Below are 19,034 nucleotides of genomic sequence, written 5' to 3'. Positions count from 1 at the left end.
GTACATGACACAGCTATACTGCTTTCTGAAAAACGCTGACATTAAAATTTAAAATTTTCTTTGTCTATTTGTCAGATTAAGGATACAAATATGCTATGCTGAAGACACGGAAACGAAGAGCCCGCATCTATGCTTACACAAATATTTTGAACCCACAACAAACAAGAATACAATTGCTCTACCAGTTGAAAAACAAAGTTCCAAAATAGTTTTAAGTCAAAATTGTATCTCCCCTCCTCTCACCTTAAATCCCCACTAGCTCGTAGTCGGCCGCGAGGATAAAAAAAAGGCCTCCCTCTTTTCCCTGCTAACGTAGAATTAATACGAATTGTACTTGGCTCAGTAAAACAGAAAATGTATCGTGCCGTGTCAAATAAACTAATTTAAACCAATCAGAATGAACCAGTATTCGTTGATTTCTTCTTAATTTATATAATTATTACTAGCTGATTCTCGGCCCGCATTGCTGCGCCATTAAGTTTACGACAACAATCGCGTATCTCTTAAATATACATAATATCAAACAAATATCAATATAATCATATATATATATATATATATATATATATATATATATATATATATATATATATATATATATATATATATATATATATATATATATATAGATATATATATATATATATATATATATATATATATATATATATATATATATATATATATATATATATATATATATATATATATATATATATATATATATATATATATATAAAAGACTGTATGTATTCTGCCCAACAATCTGTTTTCCTGAGTTATGTTTTTCTACAATGTTCCAATTTCTAACCAAATTCTAACGATAACATTCAAGAAAATAGCAATAGGTAAACATGTTAGAAACTTGAAGGAACGTTCTGATACTAAGTTCATTATTTTGGCTAGGAATAGTTGAAGTATTGTGCCAATCTTCAGTCAAGAACACGTGCAGAGGACCCAGGTGCCAAATGGAAACAGTTTGAAATCTGTCATTGAGATTTAAAATAATTTGTGAAGTGTTTTTCAAATGAAAAGGGTATTCATCCATTTTGATAACTACCTCAACATAATGCTGTTTGTTACATTACTTGCATTAATGCATTTGAGAATGATCACCAAGAATAAGTTCGAAGCCAACTTCTCACTCCACAAACTAATAAAATAACTCTCTAGAAATTGTGTGGTGACCCTGTAAATATTAAAAATTTCATTTGGGGTCGATTTCCGGCCTTTGGATATCTTTGCGGTTTGGAAATATTCGTATTAGGTGGTATTTGACCATTTCCAGCTGTTCTTCAGAAACTGGATGTTGCTACCTTGAATTTAAGTTGAGGAATGGGACCGATATCTGGACTCTGAACATTATTTTGACTTCAGAATTTGGTATTTGGTCATTTTTGCTGTATTCCAGCAACCGAAATGGTGACTGGGTTTTAAAATAGGGTCTGGATTTGATTTACGGTCTCTGAGCATCATCTCGATTCTGGTATGACTATTTTTGGCTGATTTCCAGCATCCGGAGGATGGTACTTCGGATTTCAAAATGACATTTGGTGTCGATTTTTGGTTTCCGCGTATCATATTGATTACGGAAATACCCATATTGGGTGGTATTTGATTTTTTCCAAGAACCGGAAACTGCCGCATAGAATTTTCAAATGGCGTCTGGATTTGATTTCCGGTCTCTGGGCAACATTTTGTTCTCCAAAACACCGTATTGGGTGGTGTTTGGCTATTGAAGGCTATTTTCCGCAAGCCGGAAGTCGCCACGTTGGATTTCACAGTGGCATCTGGATTCATTCTCCGGTATCCGGCATCATAACGATTCCGAAATGAATATTTTATTTTTCCATAGACGGAAGTTGCCACTTCGGATTGAAAAATGGCGTCAGGGGTACATTTTTTGCCTATCTGCATCATCTCGATTACGGAGAAAGCCATTTTGGGTGATATTTGGTGATTTCTGGAAACCGGAAGCCACCATTTTGGATTTCGAAACGGCGTCTTAAGTTGATTTCAGATCTCTTGGCATCATTGCGATTACAGAAATATCCATATTGGTTGGTGTTCGGTTATTACAGGTTGTTTTTCGAAAACCGGAAGTCGTCATGTTGTATTTAAAATGGTCTGTGAAGTCGGGTCTTGACCGTTGGCTATCATTTCGATTTTCTAAATACCCATACAATTAAGTATTTGGTCATTTTCGGTAACTGGAAGTCGTCATCTTGTATTTATCTCGGTTCTGGGATGACTTTTTTGGCTGTTTTCCAGCATTTGGACTTTGCAACTTCGAATTTCAAAATGGCGTCTTTGGACGATATTTGGTTATTTCCAGTAACCGTAAGTCTTTGATTTCAAAGAGGCGTCTAAATTTGATTTTATGTCCAATTTTAGGTTCTAAAAATACTCATATTGGGTGGTATTCGGTCATTTCAGGCTACTGGCTGGAAACCGGAAATCGCCATTTTGGATTTCAAAAATAGCATCTAAACTCGATTCTCGGCCTCTGGGTATCATTTTGGTTTCCAAAATAACCATAATGGGTGATATTTGATAATTTTCTGAAATCAAAAATCGCTATATTGGATTACAAAATGGCGTTTAGATTTGATTTCCGATCCAAGTTTCTGGTTCGAGAAATATTTATATTGGGTGGTATTGGACCATTTTAGAATGTTTTCCAGAAATTGGAGAAAGTCATCTTGATATCTTGGGTTCCTTTCCCGTCTTTGGATAAAACCTCGGTTCTGAAAATACCCATTGGCTTTCTATTCAGCTCCGATTGGTCAAAATCTGTGCTCAAAACATGTCTCGACATTTTTTAATAGTTCTTGTCATAACATTACAAATTTGCCGCATGTTGATGGAGGCGTAAATAACTTCCCAACCGATTGTTGCAAAAACAAAGGAAATCCGATGAAAACCAACATCATAAAAACACCCTTTAGGCTTAAAACCCCTTACAATTAAAATGAATTGATTATAGTAATTAACGATCTCGCCCCCCCCCCCCCGCTTCCCCTTGCACACGCTAGTGGAATAAAGCGACACCATAATATCATACAAAACTGTCCGAAACGCAAAAACTCCTGGATACAAATTTTCAAGATGAACTATTAGACGGTTCAAAAATAATGAAGGTTATCGTAGCTGCCTCCCCTTTAACTACGCCTATGAGATAGATATAATTAAAAGTAATTTAGACATATACGCTGCTATACGACGTGTATTTACCAAACTAAATGATAATCGGTTTGACGATTTTAAAATTAATAAAGATCGTAGCCCTCAAAATAGTTGTAAATCTCGTCTTGGAGGTGTGCTTGTTGCTGTTGCTCAATGTAATACTAGTAAAACTATATGTACAACTAACGGACAAAGCTTGGAACAGATTTGTGTGTCTTCCGTCGTCAAAGGCAAAAGCTGCTTATTTGTGCAGTGTATATTCCGCCAGACAGGAGCAGCGACATCTGCACTATGAATGACCACTTAGCAACTATTAACGAAATTAGAACGAATTCTACTCTAGAAGATACGATTCTCGTTTGTGGTGACTACAATCAACCACGCATGCAATGGATGAGTGGCATTGACGGTATCTATTGTAGTAATGGAAACCAACTTCCTCAATCAAGTAGTATTTTACTAGATGGCATGGATTTCATGAATTTAAGCCAGGCAAATCTCGTACGCAACCGCCTGAATCGTACACTTGATTTGGTTTTCTGCACTTTTGAGCAGAAGTTAAGTGTCAATGTTTGCCCCGTTCCGCTCTTACCTATCGACAGTCACCACCCACCGTTAGAGATGTCTTTGCCCGCCGTCACTGATGGTATCGCACCGATTGTCGCCAATGCTGAGCGAACGCTTAATTACCGTAGGATCAATTTTGCTGCTTTACTTGCGTACTTGTCAACGGTGAATTGGGATCTGCTTTTTGCTTCTAGTGACGTTGATTATATGGCTGATAAGTTTAGTGACGAAATATGCTCGTGGCTGCTGACAAATGTACCAACCAAACGTGCTGCAGCTTCGCCTGCGTGGAGTACACCGGGATTACGTAAACTAAAACGTGAGCGTAACGCATGTCAACGTAGATTGCGGCGCCATCGAACACTCGAACACAAGTATAATTTTCAGATAGCCAGTAACGCTTACCGTCGAGTTAACGCTGCACTCTATAAGTCGTACGTCCTGAGAATTCAATCGAGTCTTCGGCGCAATCCGAAAGGTTTTTGGAACTTTGTAAATTCCAAACGGAATACTTCTTCGATCCCATCGAGTGTTTTCCTCGACGATGAAAAAGCCTCGACTGCTGCAACCACATGTAACCTTTTTGCTAGACATTTTGCTTCGGTCTTCAACTCAGGTTGCACATCTCAGCAGGAGGCCGAGTACGCTGCCTCTGACGTCCCAGCTGATTTGGTCGATTTACGATCTTTCGTCATTACAAATGAAATGGTTGTTGAAGCAGCGAAGAAATTGAAGTGCTCCTATTCACCTGGTCCAGATGGAGTTCCAGCTGTGGTTTTGACCCGTTGTATAGCTGCATTAGTAGATCCACTGTGCTGTATTTTCAACCGCTCGTTCAATGAGGGAAAGTTTCCACTTTTGTGGAAGCAGTCCTACATGTTTCCTGTATACAAAAATGGCGATCGTAGAAACGTGTCAAACTACCGTGGAATAACAAGTCGCTCTGCTGCATCAAAACTTTTCGAGATTATTGTGTGCGGCGTACTGTTAGAGCGAACTAAAAATTACATCTCTTTTGATCAGCATGGTTTTATGCCCGGCCGATCGGTGGCTAGTAATTTACTGCAATTCACTTCCACCTGTATTGCGACCATGGAAATGAAGGCTCAGATGGATGTGATATATACTGACTTGAAAGCCGCTTTTGACAAGATTGACCATCGAATATTGCTCTGTAAACTCTCTCGACTCGGTGCCTCAAGTAAACTAGTTTCATGGTTTGAATCGTACCTTTCGGATAGAGCACTGCGAGTAAAAATTGATTCCTGCACTTCGGAACCTTTCACTAATGCGTCAGGGATTCCTCAAGGAAGCAACCTGGGTCCACTGCTTTTCATACTATTTTTTAACGATGCCGCCATATTGCTTGAGAATAACTGTAAACTGATTTATGCGGATGACCTGAAACTCTATTTCGTTGTGCGTTCCGTGGAGGACTGTGAACGTCTACAATTATTACTCAATATTTTTGCTAGTTGGTGCCAAAGAAATAAGCTAACTCTAAGTATTGGCAAATGTGTAGTAATTACATTTCATCGCATCTCCAAGCCTATTGAGTTTGCGTACGAAATCGATGGCGTTACACTAACGAGAGTAGATCAGGTAAACGACCTTGGCATCCTGCTAGATTCGAAATTGACGTTTGACCTTCATCGCTCAGCGGTTATATCCAAAGCGAGTCGTCAACTAGGATTTATCTCGAAAATAGCTAAGGATTTTTCCGATCCCCACTGTTTTAAGGCACTATATTGTGCTCTAGTTCGTCCTCTTTTGGAAACTGCTGCTGTTGTATGGTGTCCACATCAAACCTCGTGGAGTACAAGAATCGAGCGCATACAGAAACGTTTCCTCAGACTGGCTTTAAAAGATTTACCATGGCGCAATCCATCGGAACTTCCTTCGTATCCTGACCGATGTCTACTCCTGGGTTTAGATACGCTGCAACGACGACGATCAATTCAGCAAGCGATTCTTATTGGAAAGCTTCTCAACGGAGAAATCGACTCACCTTGGCTGCTTTCGCTGCTTGATTTGCGAGCACCGCAGAGAACGTTGCGCAACGATTCGTTACTTGTGCCTAGATTTCATCGAACATCTTATGGTTATAATGAACCAGTCGCCGCGTGCATTCGTGCCTTTTCATTAGTTGAAGACTTATTTTTCTTCAACGAACCTATCCATCGATTCAAAAATAGGCTAATTAGTTCGACTTTGCTGTAATTTAGTTAAGGTTTTCAATTCATTAAAACTTAGTGTCAGATGAATTTAATCACCAATAAACAAATAAACCACATTCATCTACCCCCGCTCCCCCCTCATCTTACTTCCTCATAACTACGCTACTGAGATATAGAAAAGTCCCAAATGACAGAGTTATGTTTCTAAACCACATCTTATACTCAAGAACAACTGTATATAAATTTTTATGATGAGCGTTCTAGTAATTTAGAAATAATGAAATATAATACATCCTCCAATGTTATAGAAACATACTTGAGGACTTACTTATACAATTTGAGACGGTGATCTATTTATGTGGTTAGGAGTTTACAAATAACAAATTTTAGCTCCCCCTCCCTTGCTACGCTTATGGAATAGGTAAAGTTCAAAGTTATTGAAATACATCAACTACTATAGATTCTGCATACCGTTCAATACCGATCGGTCCAGCAGTTTTAAAATCATCAAAGGTCGACATTGTTAAACCCCCCCCCCCTTTATCCTTACAACGCTTCTGAGATACAGAAAGGTCGTCGGACAGTAACGTCGCAAAAATACATCTTAGACTCAAAAACATCTGTATGTAAATTAGCACGGTTATGGGGGAGGAAATTTTCACGTTCATGAAACACAAATTCACCCCCCCCCCCCTTGCCTACGCTTGTGAAATAAAGCAAAACTAATATTTTAGGATTACTTCCCGTACTCGAAAACCCCTATGTACAAATTTTCACGGTAATCGGTCCAGTAGTTTTTTAGTCTATAGGGAACAGACAGACAGACAGATATTCGCATTTTTAGATATAGAAGATAATTACCTTTATAAAACATCAATACTAGTAATTCTAAATTCTTTTTACAGGTACAAGCTGGACGTAATTACGAAGTAGATGGAATACAGGCTACAAAATTCGTATTCGAAGATAATGCTCTCGATAACGGTAAAATTGATAAAAGAAACAAGTGTTTCTGCCGACAAGGTAATCCTATCTTTATGTAATAGTAGAACCGATACATGCCCTTGATTTTATATGAAAACTTATTTTTTTAATGAAAATGTTCGTGGTTCGATTCCACAGTTCTACCAAACCACAGCTAGAGGCAGCACGCATTGGTAATGTTTAACCAGCGAGTTTCAACTAACCGCTCTGCAAAAACCTCGTAAAAACTTGAAAAAAGCAGTCAGTTTATTTTATGAAATAAATGAATTGAATAAAAAAAAATCAATCTTTTAACCCACATAACAGTTTAGCAGCAAAACGAGCAAAAATAAAACACCCTGACGTGCGCGACGATTTAATAATTCATTCTTGAATTGCGATTACAATTCTTGTAACTTTTGCTATTTCCAATTCAATAGTTTTAGCATTAAGGGAATCAGCAATTTATCTACTTTCAAATAAGCGTCAGCCTTGTCCAGTGAGATTCTTCTCATTCTCGAAAATCCGGTTTTTCCGGTGTTCCTAAACTGAGAAATCCTATAAATATTCGAACAGAATCTTACGACAATTGGTTCATGCGATTAAAGGTTTGGAAAAGTACCTCCTCATTAATTCAATCACTTCATCATTCAATAATCAAAACACCATGCCGGAGATATTTTTCCATGTACCGTCATGCGGGGCATCTTTTGACATGCGGAGCCACTTTGAACACTTCAGTTTTATCATGATTTTTTGCCAAAACTTATACAGTATCTTCTACATTTTTTTTCTTCATCTATAGTTCATTTGACACGGCACAAATACAATTTAATGTTTAACGGCGCCAATTATATCTGGTAGCTTACTTTCTAAAGTATCTTAATAACTAAAAGCAAATTTTTTATCCTCGCTGCCGACTACGAGCTGAAACTAAATCTAACTTAAAGCTAGAATATTTTGCATTAAAAGCACTGATTTGTTGTTTGATGGTTTTCCATCGCCATAGGTAAGCAGCATATTGAATATGTTCCGCTGCTGGGCCAAGATATTACGGACTGGCATATTGGGTTGTCTCCCTCGGGACCTGAGAGTATCGTGCGGGTCTAGTTGCTGTTTCCGGATCCGGGGTCTTAACGTGTTCTTGTCGTTTGGTTGGATGTAGGCGGAAGGGAATAGGATTAAACTGGGGCGTGGATGGATTTCAGGAAAACGTATATAAGGGACATGTAGGATAGGTCACGGCTCGCCAAGACATCACGAACAGGAACAGCCGGCTGCCTAATTTCGGCCTGCAGGGAAGCTATTAATTTAGACCTGGCGTCACGGTGTACAGGGCATGACCAAACCACATGCTCTATGTCGTGATAACCCTCACCACAGGCACAGATACCACTTTCCCCGAGCCCAACACGTCGGAGATGCGCGTCAAATCTATTGTGATTGGACATAAGCCGGGACATCACGCAAATGAAATCCCGACCTACATCCAACCCCTTGAACCACGGGTTCGTCGATACTTTGAGGATTATGGAATGTAACCACCTTCCCAATTCCCCTCTGGTCCAAGAATTTTGCCAACTGATGATCGTATTCTGACGTACAAGTGCGAAAAATTCATTAAAAGCAATTGGTCTTTCATAAATATCACCGTTTGTTGCGCCCACCTTAGCCAAAGAGTCCGCTTTCTCATTGCCCGGTATCGAGCAGTGAGAAGGGACCCACGCTAAGGTAATCTGAAACGATTTTTCGGATAAAGCACTCAGATGTTCCCGTATTTTCCCCAGGAAATACGGAGAGTGCTTAACATCTTTCATCGATCGGAGAGCCTCAATGGGACTGAGACTGTCCGTAAAGATGAAATAATGGTCCGTGGGCATTTTTTCGATAATCCCTAGGGTGTACTTAATTGTAGCCAATTCTGTGACGTAAACAGAAGCAGGATTATCGAGCTTATGGGAGACGGTTAAATTGTTATTGAAAATACCGAAGCCAGTGGACCCATCAAGAAGTGATCCGTCAGTGTAGAACATATTGTTGCAGTTGATGTTTCGATATTTATTGGAAAAAATTTTAGGGATCTGCTGCACGCGTAAATGATCCGGGATTCCACGAGTTTCTTCTATCATGGATGTATCGAAAAACACAGTAGAATCAGAAGTATTTGATAAGTCGACACGATTTGGAATATTCGAAGAAGGGTTAATATTTTGGGACATGTGATGGAAATACAATGTCATAAAACGGGTTTGAGAATTAAGTTCGATTAACCTTTCAAAATTTTCAATCACGGGACGGTTCAAGACCTCACATTTGATAAGAATACGAGAAGACAGGCTCCAAAAGCGGTTTTTCAATGGTAGTACTCCAGCTAAGACCTCCAAACTCATCGTATGGGTCGATTGCATGCAACCTAAGGCGATACGCAAACAACGATATTGTATTCGCTCCAGTTTGATCAGATGTGTGTTTGCTGCGGAGCGGAAGCAGAAACACCCGTATTCAATAACAGACAATATCGTTGTTTGGTAAAGCCTTATAAGGTCTCCTGGATGGGCTCCCCACCATTGTCCGGTTATTGTACGAAGAAAATTCACTCTTTGTTGACATTTTTTCATCAGATACCTCACGTGACAACCCCAGGTGCCTTTAGAGTCGAACCAGATACCAAGATATTTGTGTACCAAAACCTGAGAAATCGTTTTACCCATTAATTGTGTTTGAAGCTGAGCAGGTTCATGCTTCCTAGAAAAAACTTCTATCTCAGTCTTCTCCGGAGAGAATTCGATACCTAGCTGTAAAGCCCAAGCAGACAAATTGTCCAAGGTATCTTGCAATGGTCCTTGCAAATCGGCAGCTTTGGCTCCTGTAACAAAGATTACACTGTCGTCTGCAAGTTGTCTTATCGTGCATGAATTTGCCAGACATTCGTCGATGACATTTACATAAAGGAGCGGTTATCATTGTAAGGGGAAGACCCATGTAGCTAATGTGAAAAGTTGCCAAATCGCCGTGCGTAAAATGCATGTGCTTTTCGGACAACAAATTGTGCAAAAAATTGTTTAAAATTGGAGAAAATCCTTGTCGGTGAAGTTTGCCCGAAAAAATGTCAATAAAAACGGAATCAAAAGCCCCCTTAATGTCCAAGAACGCAGACGCCATTTGTTCTTTGCGAGCATACGCCAGCTGAATATCTGTTGAAAGCAGCGCAAGACAATCATTCGTCCCTTTGGCACGGCGGAAGCCAAATTGAGTATCCGATAGTAGGCCATTTGATTCGACCCAATGGTCTAAACGACGGAGTATCATTTTTTCCATCAATTTCCGGACACAGGATAGCATTGCAATCGGCCTATAAGAGTTGTGATCAGAAGCTGGTTTCCCTGGTTTTCGGATGGCGATCACCTTCACTTGCCTCCAATCCTGCGGTACAATGTTTTGCTCCAGGAACTTATTGAACAAGTTCAACAAGCGCCTCTTGGCATTGCCGGGTAGATTCTTCAACAAGTTGAATTTGATTCTATCTAACCCAGGCGCGTTATTGTTACAGGACAGGAGGGCAACTGAAAATTCTGCCATCGTAAAAGGTGATTCTATCGCGTCGTGGCCCGGAGACGCATCACCAACAATATTTTGCTCAGGAACAGAGTCCGGACATACTTTCCTGGCAAAATCAAATATCCACCTACTTGAAGACTCCTCGCTTTCGTTGACCGTTACGCGATTCCGCATTCTTCGGGCTGTGTTCCAAAGAGTGCTCATCGATGTCTCCCTCGACGTCTCGTTCACGAACCGACGCCAATATCCGCGTTTCTTTGCTTTAGCCAAGCTTTTAAGCTTGGTATCAAGCTCCGAATACCGTAAATATTCGCCAGGTATACCTCCCTTCTGGTAGGCGAAAAACGCGTCGGATCTTTGCGTGTAGACATCGGAGCACTCTTGGTCCCACCACGGAGTGGGAGGCCGATCTTTAATCATTACGCCGGGATATTTCTTCGTTTGGGCTTGAAACGCGGCGTCGACAATCAAGCCCGCGAGGAGGTTGTATTCTTCAAGTGGTGGATGATGTTGAATCGAATCGACCGCTTTTGAAATCATTTCCTCGTATAACTTCCAATCGACATTCCGTGTGAGGTCATACGGAATGTCAACTGGTCGCATGCGAGTTGACCCGTTATTAATTGAAATAAGAATAGGCAAATGGTCGCTACCGTGAGGATCGAGGATTACCTTCCATGTGCAATCCAACCGTAGCGACGTCGAACATAAGGATAGATCCAAAGCGCTTGGGCGCGCTTGAGGTTTTGGGATACGTGTCATTTCGCCGTTGTTTAAAATAGTCATGTCGAAGTCATCGCAAAGGTTATAGATTAAAGAGGAGCGGTTATCATTGTAAGGGGAACTTCAAGCCACACCATGAGAGTTGATGTCTCCCAAAATCAAACGTGGCGAGGGAAGAAGTTCTATTAAATCAAAGAGCAGCCGTTGCCCAACCTGTGCTCTGGGAGGAATATATATTGAGGCAATACAAAGCTCTTTACCTTGTATTGTCATTTGACATGCGACAACTTCGATGCCTGGAATCGAGGGGAGGTTAATACGATAGAAAGAATAGCACTTTTTAATCCCTAAAAGTACTCCTCCATATGGGGTGTCTCGATCAAGGCGAATAATATTAAAATCATGGAAGTTGAGATCAATATTTGAAGTAAGCCAAGTTTCACAAAGGGAAAATGCATCGCATTTGTTTTTATTTATCAAAACTTTAAACGAATCAATTTTTGGTAAAATACTTCTACAATTCCACTGTAAGACAGAGATAGAATCCTTCATATACGCAGTTGAATTAGGCATCGAAGGATACAATCGCTGCAAGGAGGGGCCATTGGGCAGTCAACTGCTTCAAAAATGATCTAACTGTTGGGAGAAATGCTGTAAGAAAAATTTTAATTGGATCGGGTACATTGAAAGTTTCAAAAATCCAGTCCACAATGTCAGAAAATTTCACTAATTCAGAGTTTGTTTCATCAACTGGATGTGCAAAAGGAACAACTGGGGTTTTAGATGTTCCTGGCAGTGCTGGGAACTCCTTCTGGGACTTTAAATTTGCAAGCCCAGGAGGAGTTTGCTCCGGTTTTTCCGCAGCACTGTTTGGTTTGCTTGTAACTTTCATTTCACTTTGAGAAATCTTAGGACCTTTTCTGGGAAGTTTAGGAGAGGAAATATTTTTCTTCTTTCTAGACTCCCCAGGATTGGCGTAAGATGTTCCCGCTGGTGAATCGTCAGAATCGGTTTCATCAGAGGACAACAGATCATAAGGGTTTGATGTAATGGGAGAAGTGGTAACGGTCTTCTTCAGCATCTCAGCGTAAGAACGCTTCGAACGCTCTTTGAGAGACCTCTTGATTTTATCCCTGCGCTGCATGTACACCGCACATGTCGAGAGCTCATGCTGACTCTCCCCACAGTGAATGCATTTTTCAGCATTTTTACTGCAGGAATCATCCGCATGATTCTCCCCACACTTGCCACAACGTGCCTTATTGCAGCAGTAGGCGGCGGTGTGGCCTAACTGCTTACAATTCAGGCAGAGCATGACGCGAGGCACATATAATCGCACAGGGAGACGAACCCGGTGGATCGAGACGTGGCTTGGTAGCGCTGACCCGGCGAACGTAACTCGAAACGAGTCTGACGGGGTGTATACTGTTTTGCCACCGATGATCGATGCTGACCGCAATTGCTTGCAGTCGAGCACCTTTACATCGGGACAGGTTTTGTTTTTAAAGCACTCTTTGGCACTTGCCTGTATACACTCGACGGACAGACTCGAATCGGTTATGACACCGTCGATCTCCACGTCTCGTGCGGGTATGTAAACGCAATACTCGCGTGTGAAGAGCTCAGAGCAAGCTATATCGTTGGCCTCTTTCAGGTTACTGACCACGACACGGAGCTAGTTAGGCCGGACCTTGGAAATTTCGGTCACGCCCTTGTACTCCTCGTCAGGTCTTTAGAAATCTGCAAGAGGTTCAACTGTTTCGATTTCGGTCCCGCCTTTGGCCGAAAATAGACAGTATAGCTGCCCTGGGCTCCGTCTGGGTAAAGCCTGGGGCGAGGGGGGACTGAAGAATGAACAGGGGAGGGGGTAACAGAAGGGTCAGGGTCAGAGGGGTTCGGGGATGGTGGCGCGGGAGGCGAGGGATCTACATCCATCCCGCTAAGTCTAGCGCACTAGCGCCGACAAGAGCACGTACCTTTTTACTTCTCCCTTCCAGTAAGGTTGGTTGTCCGATCGTTCGAAGTTGCAGCCGTTACAGCCAGCAGCACCAATACAGCAGAACCAAACAGCCACCAGCAGCGAGCCAGGTGTGAGATCACTCCACACAGCGATACAACTCACTGTCAACTGATGGCTTCTTCTTTTTCCTCTTTTGTGTCTCGTCCACTGCTGTAGCACAATTCAGCCAGCAGCCAAATCGGCTTACGCACCAGCTGGTAGTCACGATGCGAAACAGTTGCACAAAGGCGCGACCTTGAACTCGGATTTATTTCACTCGACCAGGCAAACAATGCCAACACTTGTTCACACGTCTTTTGATTTATATTCTATCGGAGCGATCACCGATCACACGTCCGATACTGATGCGTGTTCGGCACAGAATGTATCTTCTACATGTTGATAAAAAAAGTTAAAGGTTATGTGCTTGAGTGCACAAACGTAGGCTTGACGTGGGACTATTGTGGGTGTAAAGATTTAATTCTGCCATGCCATAGTATATAATACACACCAAACGTACAAATACCATACACAACAATCCATGAACAAAAAATAAACATATACACCTGTCATAAACCAAAGCATACAAACTGATAGGAAAAATAATTAACTTGTTACCTACAAAAGTATTCTATCATAAATAAATTTACCTCGGAAGAATGCATTTTTGCACACACATGTTATACACACATCCACGTTTTACACACACGTTATATACACACACACACTACTCACAAGCACACGCTCCTCAGACACACCCACGCTACTTACACACACACATTAACACACACACATTCACACAAACACACACATTCACACAAACACACATTCGCGCACACACACACTACTCTCACACACACACGCTACTCACACACACGCTACTCATACACATACACACACACGCTACTCACACACACACACAAACACACACACACCCACACACATACGCTACTCACACACATACACACGCGCTACTCACACACATACACACGCTACTCATACACATACACACGCTACTCACACACACACATACACACGCTACTTACACACACATACTTATACACACATACACACGCTAACGCTACTCAGACACACACACTTGTATACGACACACTATACCTACACAAATTACTATTGACAGCATCCAAACGGCTTCCAAGTCTTCCAATGGTCCCTTCCAACGGCTTCCAATGGTCCCCAGTGCCGTTCACGTCCAGTTTCGGACTGTATTCCAACAACGATATCTGAATTAGATTACCACTGGTGGGGACCAACTCAGATCAAAGGGAAGCCGAACTGTTCGCTTTGACGGTAGACCAGGGAAGGATCTTCTCTCTTTTTTTTTTTTTTTTTTAAGGGATTTTAACCTGATCTTCTCTCAACACGGAATGTCCTCTTATAGCGTCACTCAGTGTGGGGAACTTGGGTGATTGGGGGAAGAACCAATCACGTGGAAGCATCTCTGCTTTCTTTCTTCGTCGCTTACGTTTGGTGATGAATGCGATGCCAATTGGCTGGCATTGCTAGCCAATGACTGAATGCGTGAAATTATTTCGTCTATGTTTTTGAAGTCTGCGTTAGGGAAATATACCAATCGTATGAGAAATGTATGTGGATAATCGACCTTCAAACTTTCCCGAAATTTTCACGGAGTAATGAGAAAATGGCAACTAAAATTATCATGTGATACAAATCTTGTATGTTTAAGCTTTCCAACGGTATATTAACTATTGAAATCGGAACAGTTGTTTGAGCGCTATTAGCATCTAAAAGCTTCCATTCCGTCAACCAAAAACGTTACATGTTCAATCCAGTTTTCCCAGAATGTACCTTAGTATAGTGAAGAAAGACGTAGTCCCACGTCAACAATGCACACTGGGCTAGAAATGGAATCTAGCGGAACGAAATTATTAGCGCTCTCTGAGTTTGACAAGTCGGTTTCCGATCTGCTACAAAGTTTCTTGGTACGGTAGTTTGGGGTAATTTGGACCCCTGGGGTGAAATGGACAGGTGCTTTATCTTGGAAAGTATTACTTTTTTGGGTTCCATGTACTACTTTATCCTTTCCTTAAACTACTAAACCCCACCTAACATAAAAATTTCATGGTTTTCTGTGATAGGTGCACCGCAGTGCCAATGTAAACAAAGGAAACATCAAAAGTTGATTTTGCTGTAAGTTTTACGCTCGTGTATTTAAGGTTTTTTGAGAACTTCTTCAATGTTTTCAGTCTTATCAGTTTTGCAGCCGTGTTTGTCTAGCAAGAGGCTACATTTTGACAAAAGATTACGATAACATAGTGGAAGAAATAGTTGAAGAAATTGCGTTTTGCCTTTCTCCTAGAAAGGTATACTGCCGTTCCAAGCATAGTTGTCCTAGCGTACATAAGGTTTGTGTAGAACATGGGACAACTATGCTTGGAATTGCAGTATAGCAATCACTGAAAAAACTGAAGGTATGAAAGTGCTCCAGAGGGCCAAATATCGTCTATCACTCGACTTAGTTCGACGAGCTGAGCATTTTCTGTATGTATGTATGTATGTGTGTATGTGTGTGTGCGTGTGTGTGTATGTGCAACTTTTTTTTCTCACTCACTTTTCTCAGAGATGGCTGGACCGATTTCCGTGAAATTAATTGCAAATGAAAGGTGTAGTTACCCCATAGGTTGATATTGAATTTCATTGTAATCAGATTTTTGGTTTAGAGGTTTAAAATTTAAAAATCACGAAACATTAATATCTCAGATACTACACAACCGATTTTAACAAAACTGATGTCAAATGAACGGGCTTTCTTCAGAACTCTTAACTTATAAATTTCATAAAGATTAAACATATGGTTCAAAAGTTATGTAAAGAAATGTTTTCCAGAGGCTGTTTAAACTCACTCGCTTTTCTCAGAGAAGGCTGGATCGATTTTCACAAAATTAGTCTCGAATAAAAGGCCTAGTTGTCCCATAGGTTGCTATTGAATTTCATTGTAATCGGTTTGTAACTTTGTCCGTTATTTATAAGAATGTCAAATCACGGTATGAAAGCAAAGCATATACCAAAGACTGCTTAAACTCACTTACTTTTCTCAGAAATGGCTAGACCAGTTTTCACGAAATTAGTTGAAATTGAAAGGTCTAGTGGCCTCATAACACCCTATTGAACTTCATTGTAATCGGATTTTCAGTTTAGGTACCGTGTATCAAAAAGTGAAAATCACGAAATTTCAGTATCTCAGAAACTAAACAACCAATTCAAACAAAACTTGTGCCAAATGAACTTGAAAATTCTTAACTAATGAATAAACATGTGGTTCAAAATTATGTATAAAAGATATGTATGAATCACGTTTTGGAAAGAAACATATTCCAAAGACTGCTTAAGCTCACTCAATTTGTTTAGAATGGTTGAACCGATTTTCACTAAATTAGTCTCAAATAAAAGATCTAGTTGCGCAATACAATCCTATTTAGTTACACTGTTATCGGACTTTAACTTTGTCCGTTAGGTATCAAATTGTAAAAATCACAAAACCTCATTAGGTACCACAGAAACTACACAACCGATCTGAACAAAATTGGATTCAATGGACCAAATAAACTTGTCTTTGAAATCATCATAATGTTTACGCAAGTGGTTAAAAAGTTATGGAAAGAAAAGTAGCTCGGAGATTGTTTAAAACTATAGCAACGATCAAAATATGTGGCCTCAATATTTTTCAAATTTGATGTTGTACTATAACCAGACCAGTGCAGTAGTCAGGGAGACTGCGGGCTCAAGTCCCGTCTAGATGCGGTATGTTTTTCCAAATCTGTGTCATATTTTCAGTTCGCTTATTTTTCGCTTCTCCGGCTGCACACACTGTCTGCCTTTAATGAACTTGAATGTTAACGGGTAAAAGCTGTTGTTAAAGATAGAAATTAATTCGTAAAAATTTAGCCCAACGGAGCACCTTCCGTTGTTGTGTTGCACTCGTAGGCATGACTCAGACTGGTTTTGGTCTCGATCACACAGGTCTATAAGAGTTATCAGCGTCAGCTGACTCTCCTGTGTGTGATGAGACGTTCCTTTCAGTCGCATAAACAACGCCTGCACAGCAGTGTGTGTAGTTAGGGGTGAGCAATAGAATAAGTCGGCAGTGGATTTTTCGTGTGATGTATTTGAAACATATTTATTTCAAGGAATTCGCATGTGTGAGTGTTAATGTATGCTCATATGTGTGTGAATGTTAGGTTTTGAATGTTCGTTATAGTTGTGCTGTTGGCTACCAGAAATTCGTTATTTAAAGTGAAAGATAAACCAGCAGAAATTTTCAAGGTGTATTTTTTTTAAATGGGAGTGTTGTGTAATTCTATTTGAACAAATTATAAGTTCGAATAAGAAAGGCTGGGTCTCACCACTGGGTGGATTAATTTGGGTTTTTGTAAGGCATATTGTTTGGGATAAAATTGACAGTTTTTTTTGGGTGATATGATCAGGTGAGTTTGAAGTAAATTCTTTTGTCGAACTGATACCGCGGGCAAACAAAAACGGACGGACAGACGGCGGTGTACAAAGATCGACTTGAACTGTCGTACAGTACGGTCGCATTTTACCAACAGCTCGAGGCTAAGTTTTAGACTACCGAGAGATATTGAAATTTGTTTTTCGCTTTCAACAGGCAATCTTCTTGAAAGACTACCTGTTGAAACGCAAAGTAATAAATTTGTTTTTAACGTTAACGAGTGTTAAGTGAGTAAATTTGGTTTAAGATATTTCTAATTAAATTCTATAGTGAAGTGAAAGTGTAGTGAAGTTTTCCAGTTATGCCTGGAAAAAATAAAAAAGCTCGCTTTGATGCGGCTTCAAGGAAACGTGAGGCATCTCTTTCAAGTGACACTGGAATTTCAACTAACAGGTATGATATTCTTTCTTCCGTTGGGGATCAAGAAATTCAAACTTCTCATACTGAGCATGAAGCCGTTATGAAGAAGGTTAAAGTTCCACCTATTGTGGTATTTGTAGCAAATTTTAAAGCATTTCAATCAGAGCTTTCATCGTTTCTGTCGGATGTGAAAGTTAATTTTCAAATTGGCCGCCAAGGCGAAATTCGTATTTTTGCCGAATCTTTTGATGGCCATAAACATCTTTTACAGTATTTGACTGAAAAGATGTATAAATTTTATTCTTTTGATGCCAAAAACGAGAGACCGTTTAAGGCTGTTTTGAAAAGTCTTTCAAATGACCAAACTATTGAGGAAATTAAAGAATGTTTGTCAGAATCGCTTGGTTTTGCTCCCAACCAAGTAATTTTAATGAAACGAAAGGCAAATGCCAAAATTAATCAAACTGGAATACACCTGGAAAATTACTTAGTACATTTTGATCGTACCAAAGTAAATAATTTGAAATGTTTGGAAAAAGCACGTGTTTTATTTAACGTGCGAATAAAATGGGAGAATTTCAAGAGACATGGAGAAATCAATAATCTTACTCAATGTCGGAATTGTCAAGCCTATGGTCATGGAACTCGAAACTGCCATATGGCAGCAAAATGTATGATTTGTGGTGACACTGGTCACACGAAAGATATCTGCCCCGTGAAAGAGACCACTAATAGTTTCAAATGTGTAAATTGTGGAGGAAATCACAAATCTAATTTCTTTAATTGTCCTGTAAGGTCAAAAATTATTGCTTCCAGACAACGTAGGAATTCTAAGCAACCTGTTGTCAATGTGGGTATACAAAAGACTTTCAATACTGTTCAGGCATTACCAGCACTTTCATTAGCAGGTGTGTCTGTAGGTAATAATTTAAATTCAGATAATAAATTTCATACAAAAAATCCTGTTCAGGCAACACCAGGCTGTTCATATGCCAGTGTCCTTACAGGT

At 40.1% G+C, this 19,034-nt stretch overlaps 1 protein-coding gene across 4 annotated transcripts in view; it reads left to right on the top strand.

The window, feature by feature from the left end:
* The window catches only part of LOC129727483 (scavenger receptor class B member 1-like), a 431,317-nt gene that overhangs the window by 122,708 nt on the left and 289,575 nt on the right, over nucleotides 1-19,034 (top strand). For all 4 annotated transcript variants that reach the window (XR_008728539.1, XM_055685350.1, XM_055685349.1 and 1 more), the window contains exon 3: nucleotides 6,836-6,953. Coding sequence is in view for 3 of the 4 variants with exons in the window: in XM_055685350.1 (XP_055541325.1) it covers nucleotides 6,836-6,953 (118 nt within the window). In the remaining variant the exon portion in view is untranslated. The remainder of the gene's footprint in view (nucleotides 1-6,835; nucleotides 6,954-19,034) is intronic.

This window comes from Wyeomyia smithii, chromosome 3, assembly GCF_029784165.1.
Source record: "Wyeomyia smithii strain HCP4-BCI-WySm-NY-G18 chromosome 3, ASM2978416v1, whole genome shotgun sequence".
NCBI classification, from domain to species: Eukaryota; Metazoa; Arthropoda; class Insecta; order Diptera; family Culicidae; genus Wyeomyia; species Wyeomyia smithii.
Note: the sequence above shows the minus strand (reverse complement) of the source record. Positions and strands in the feature narration are given on the sequence as shown.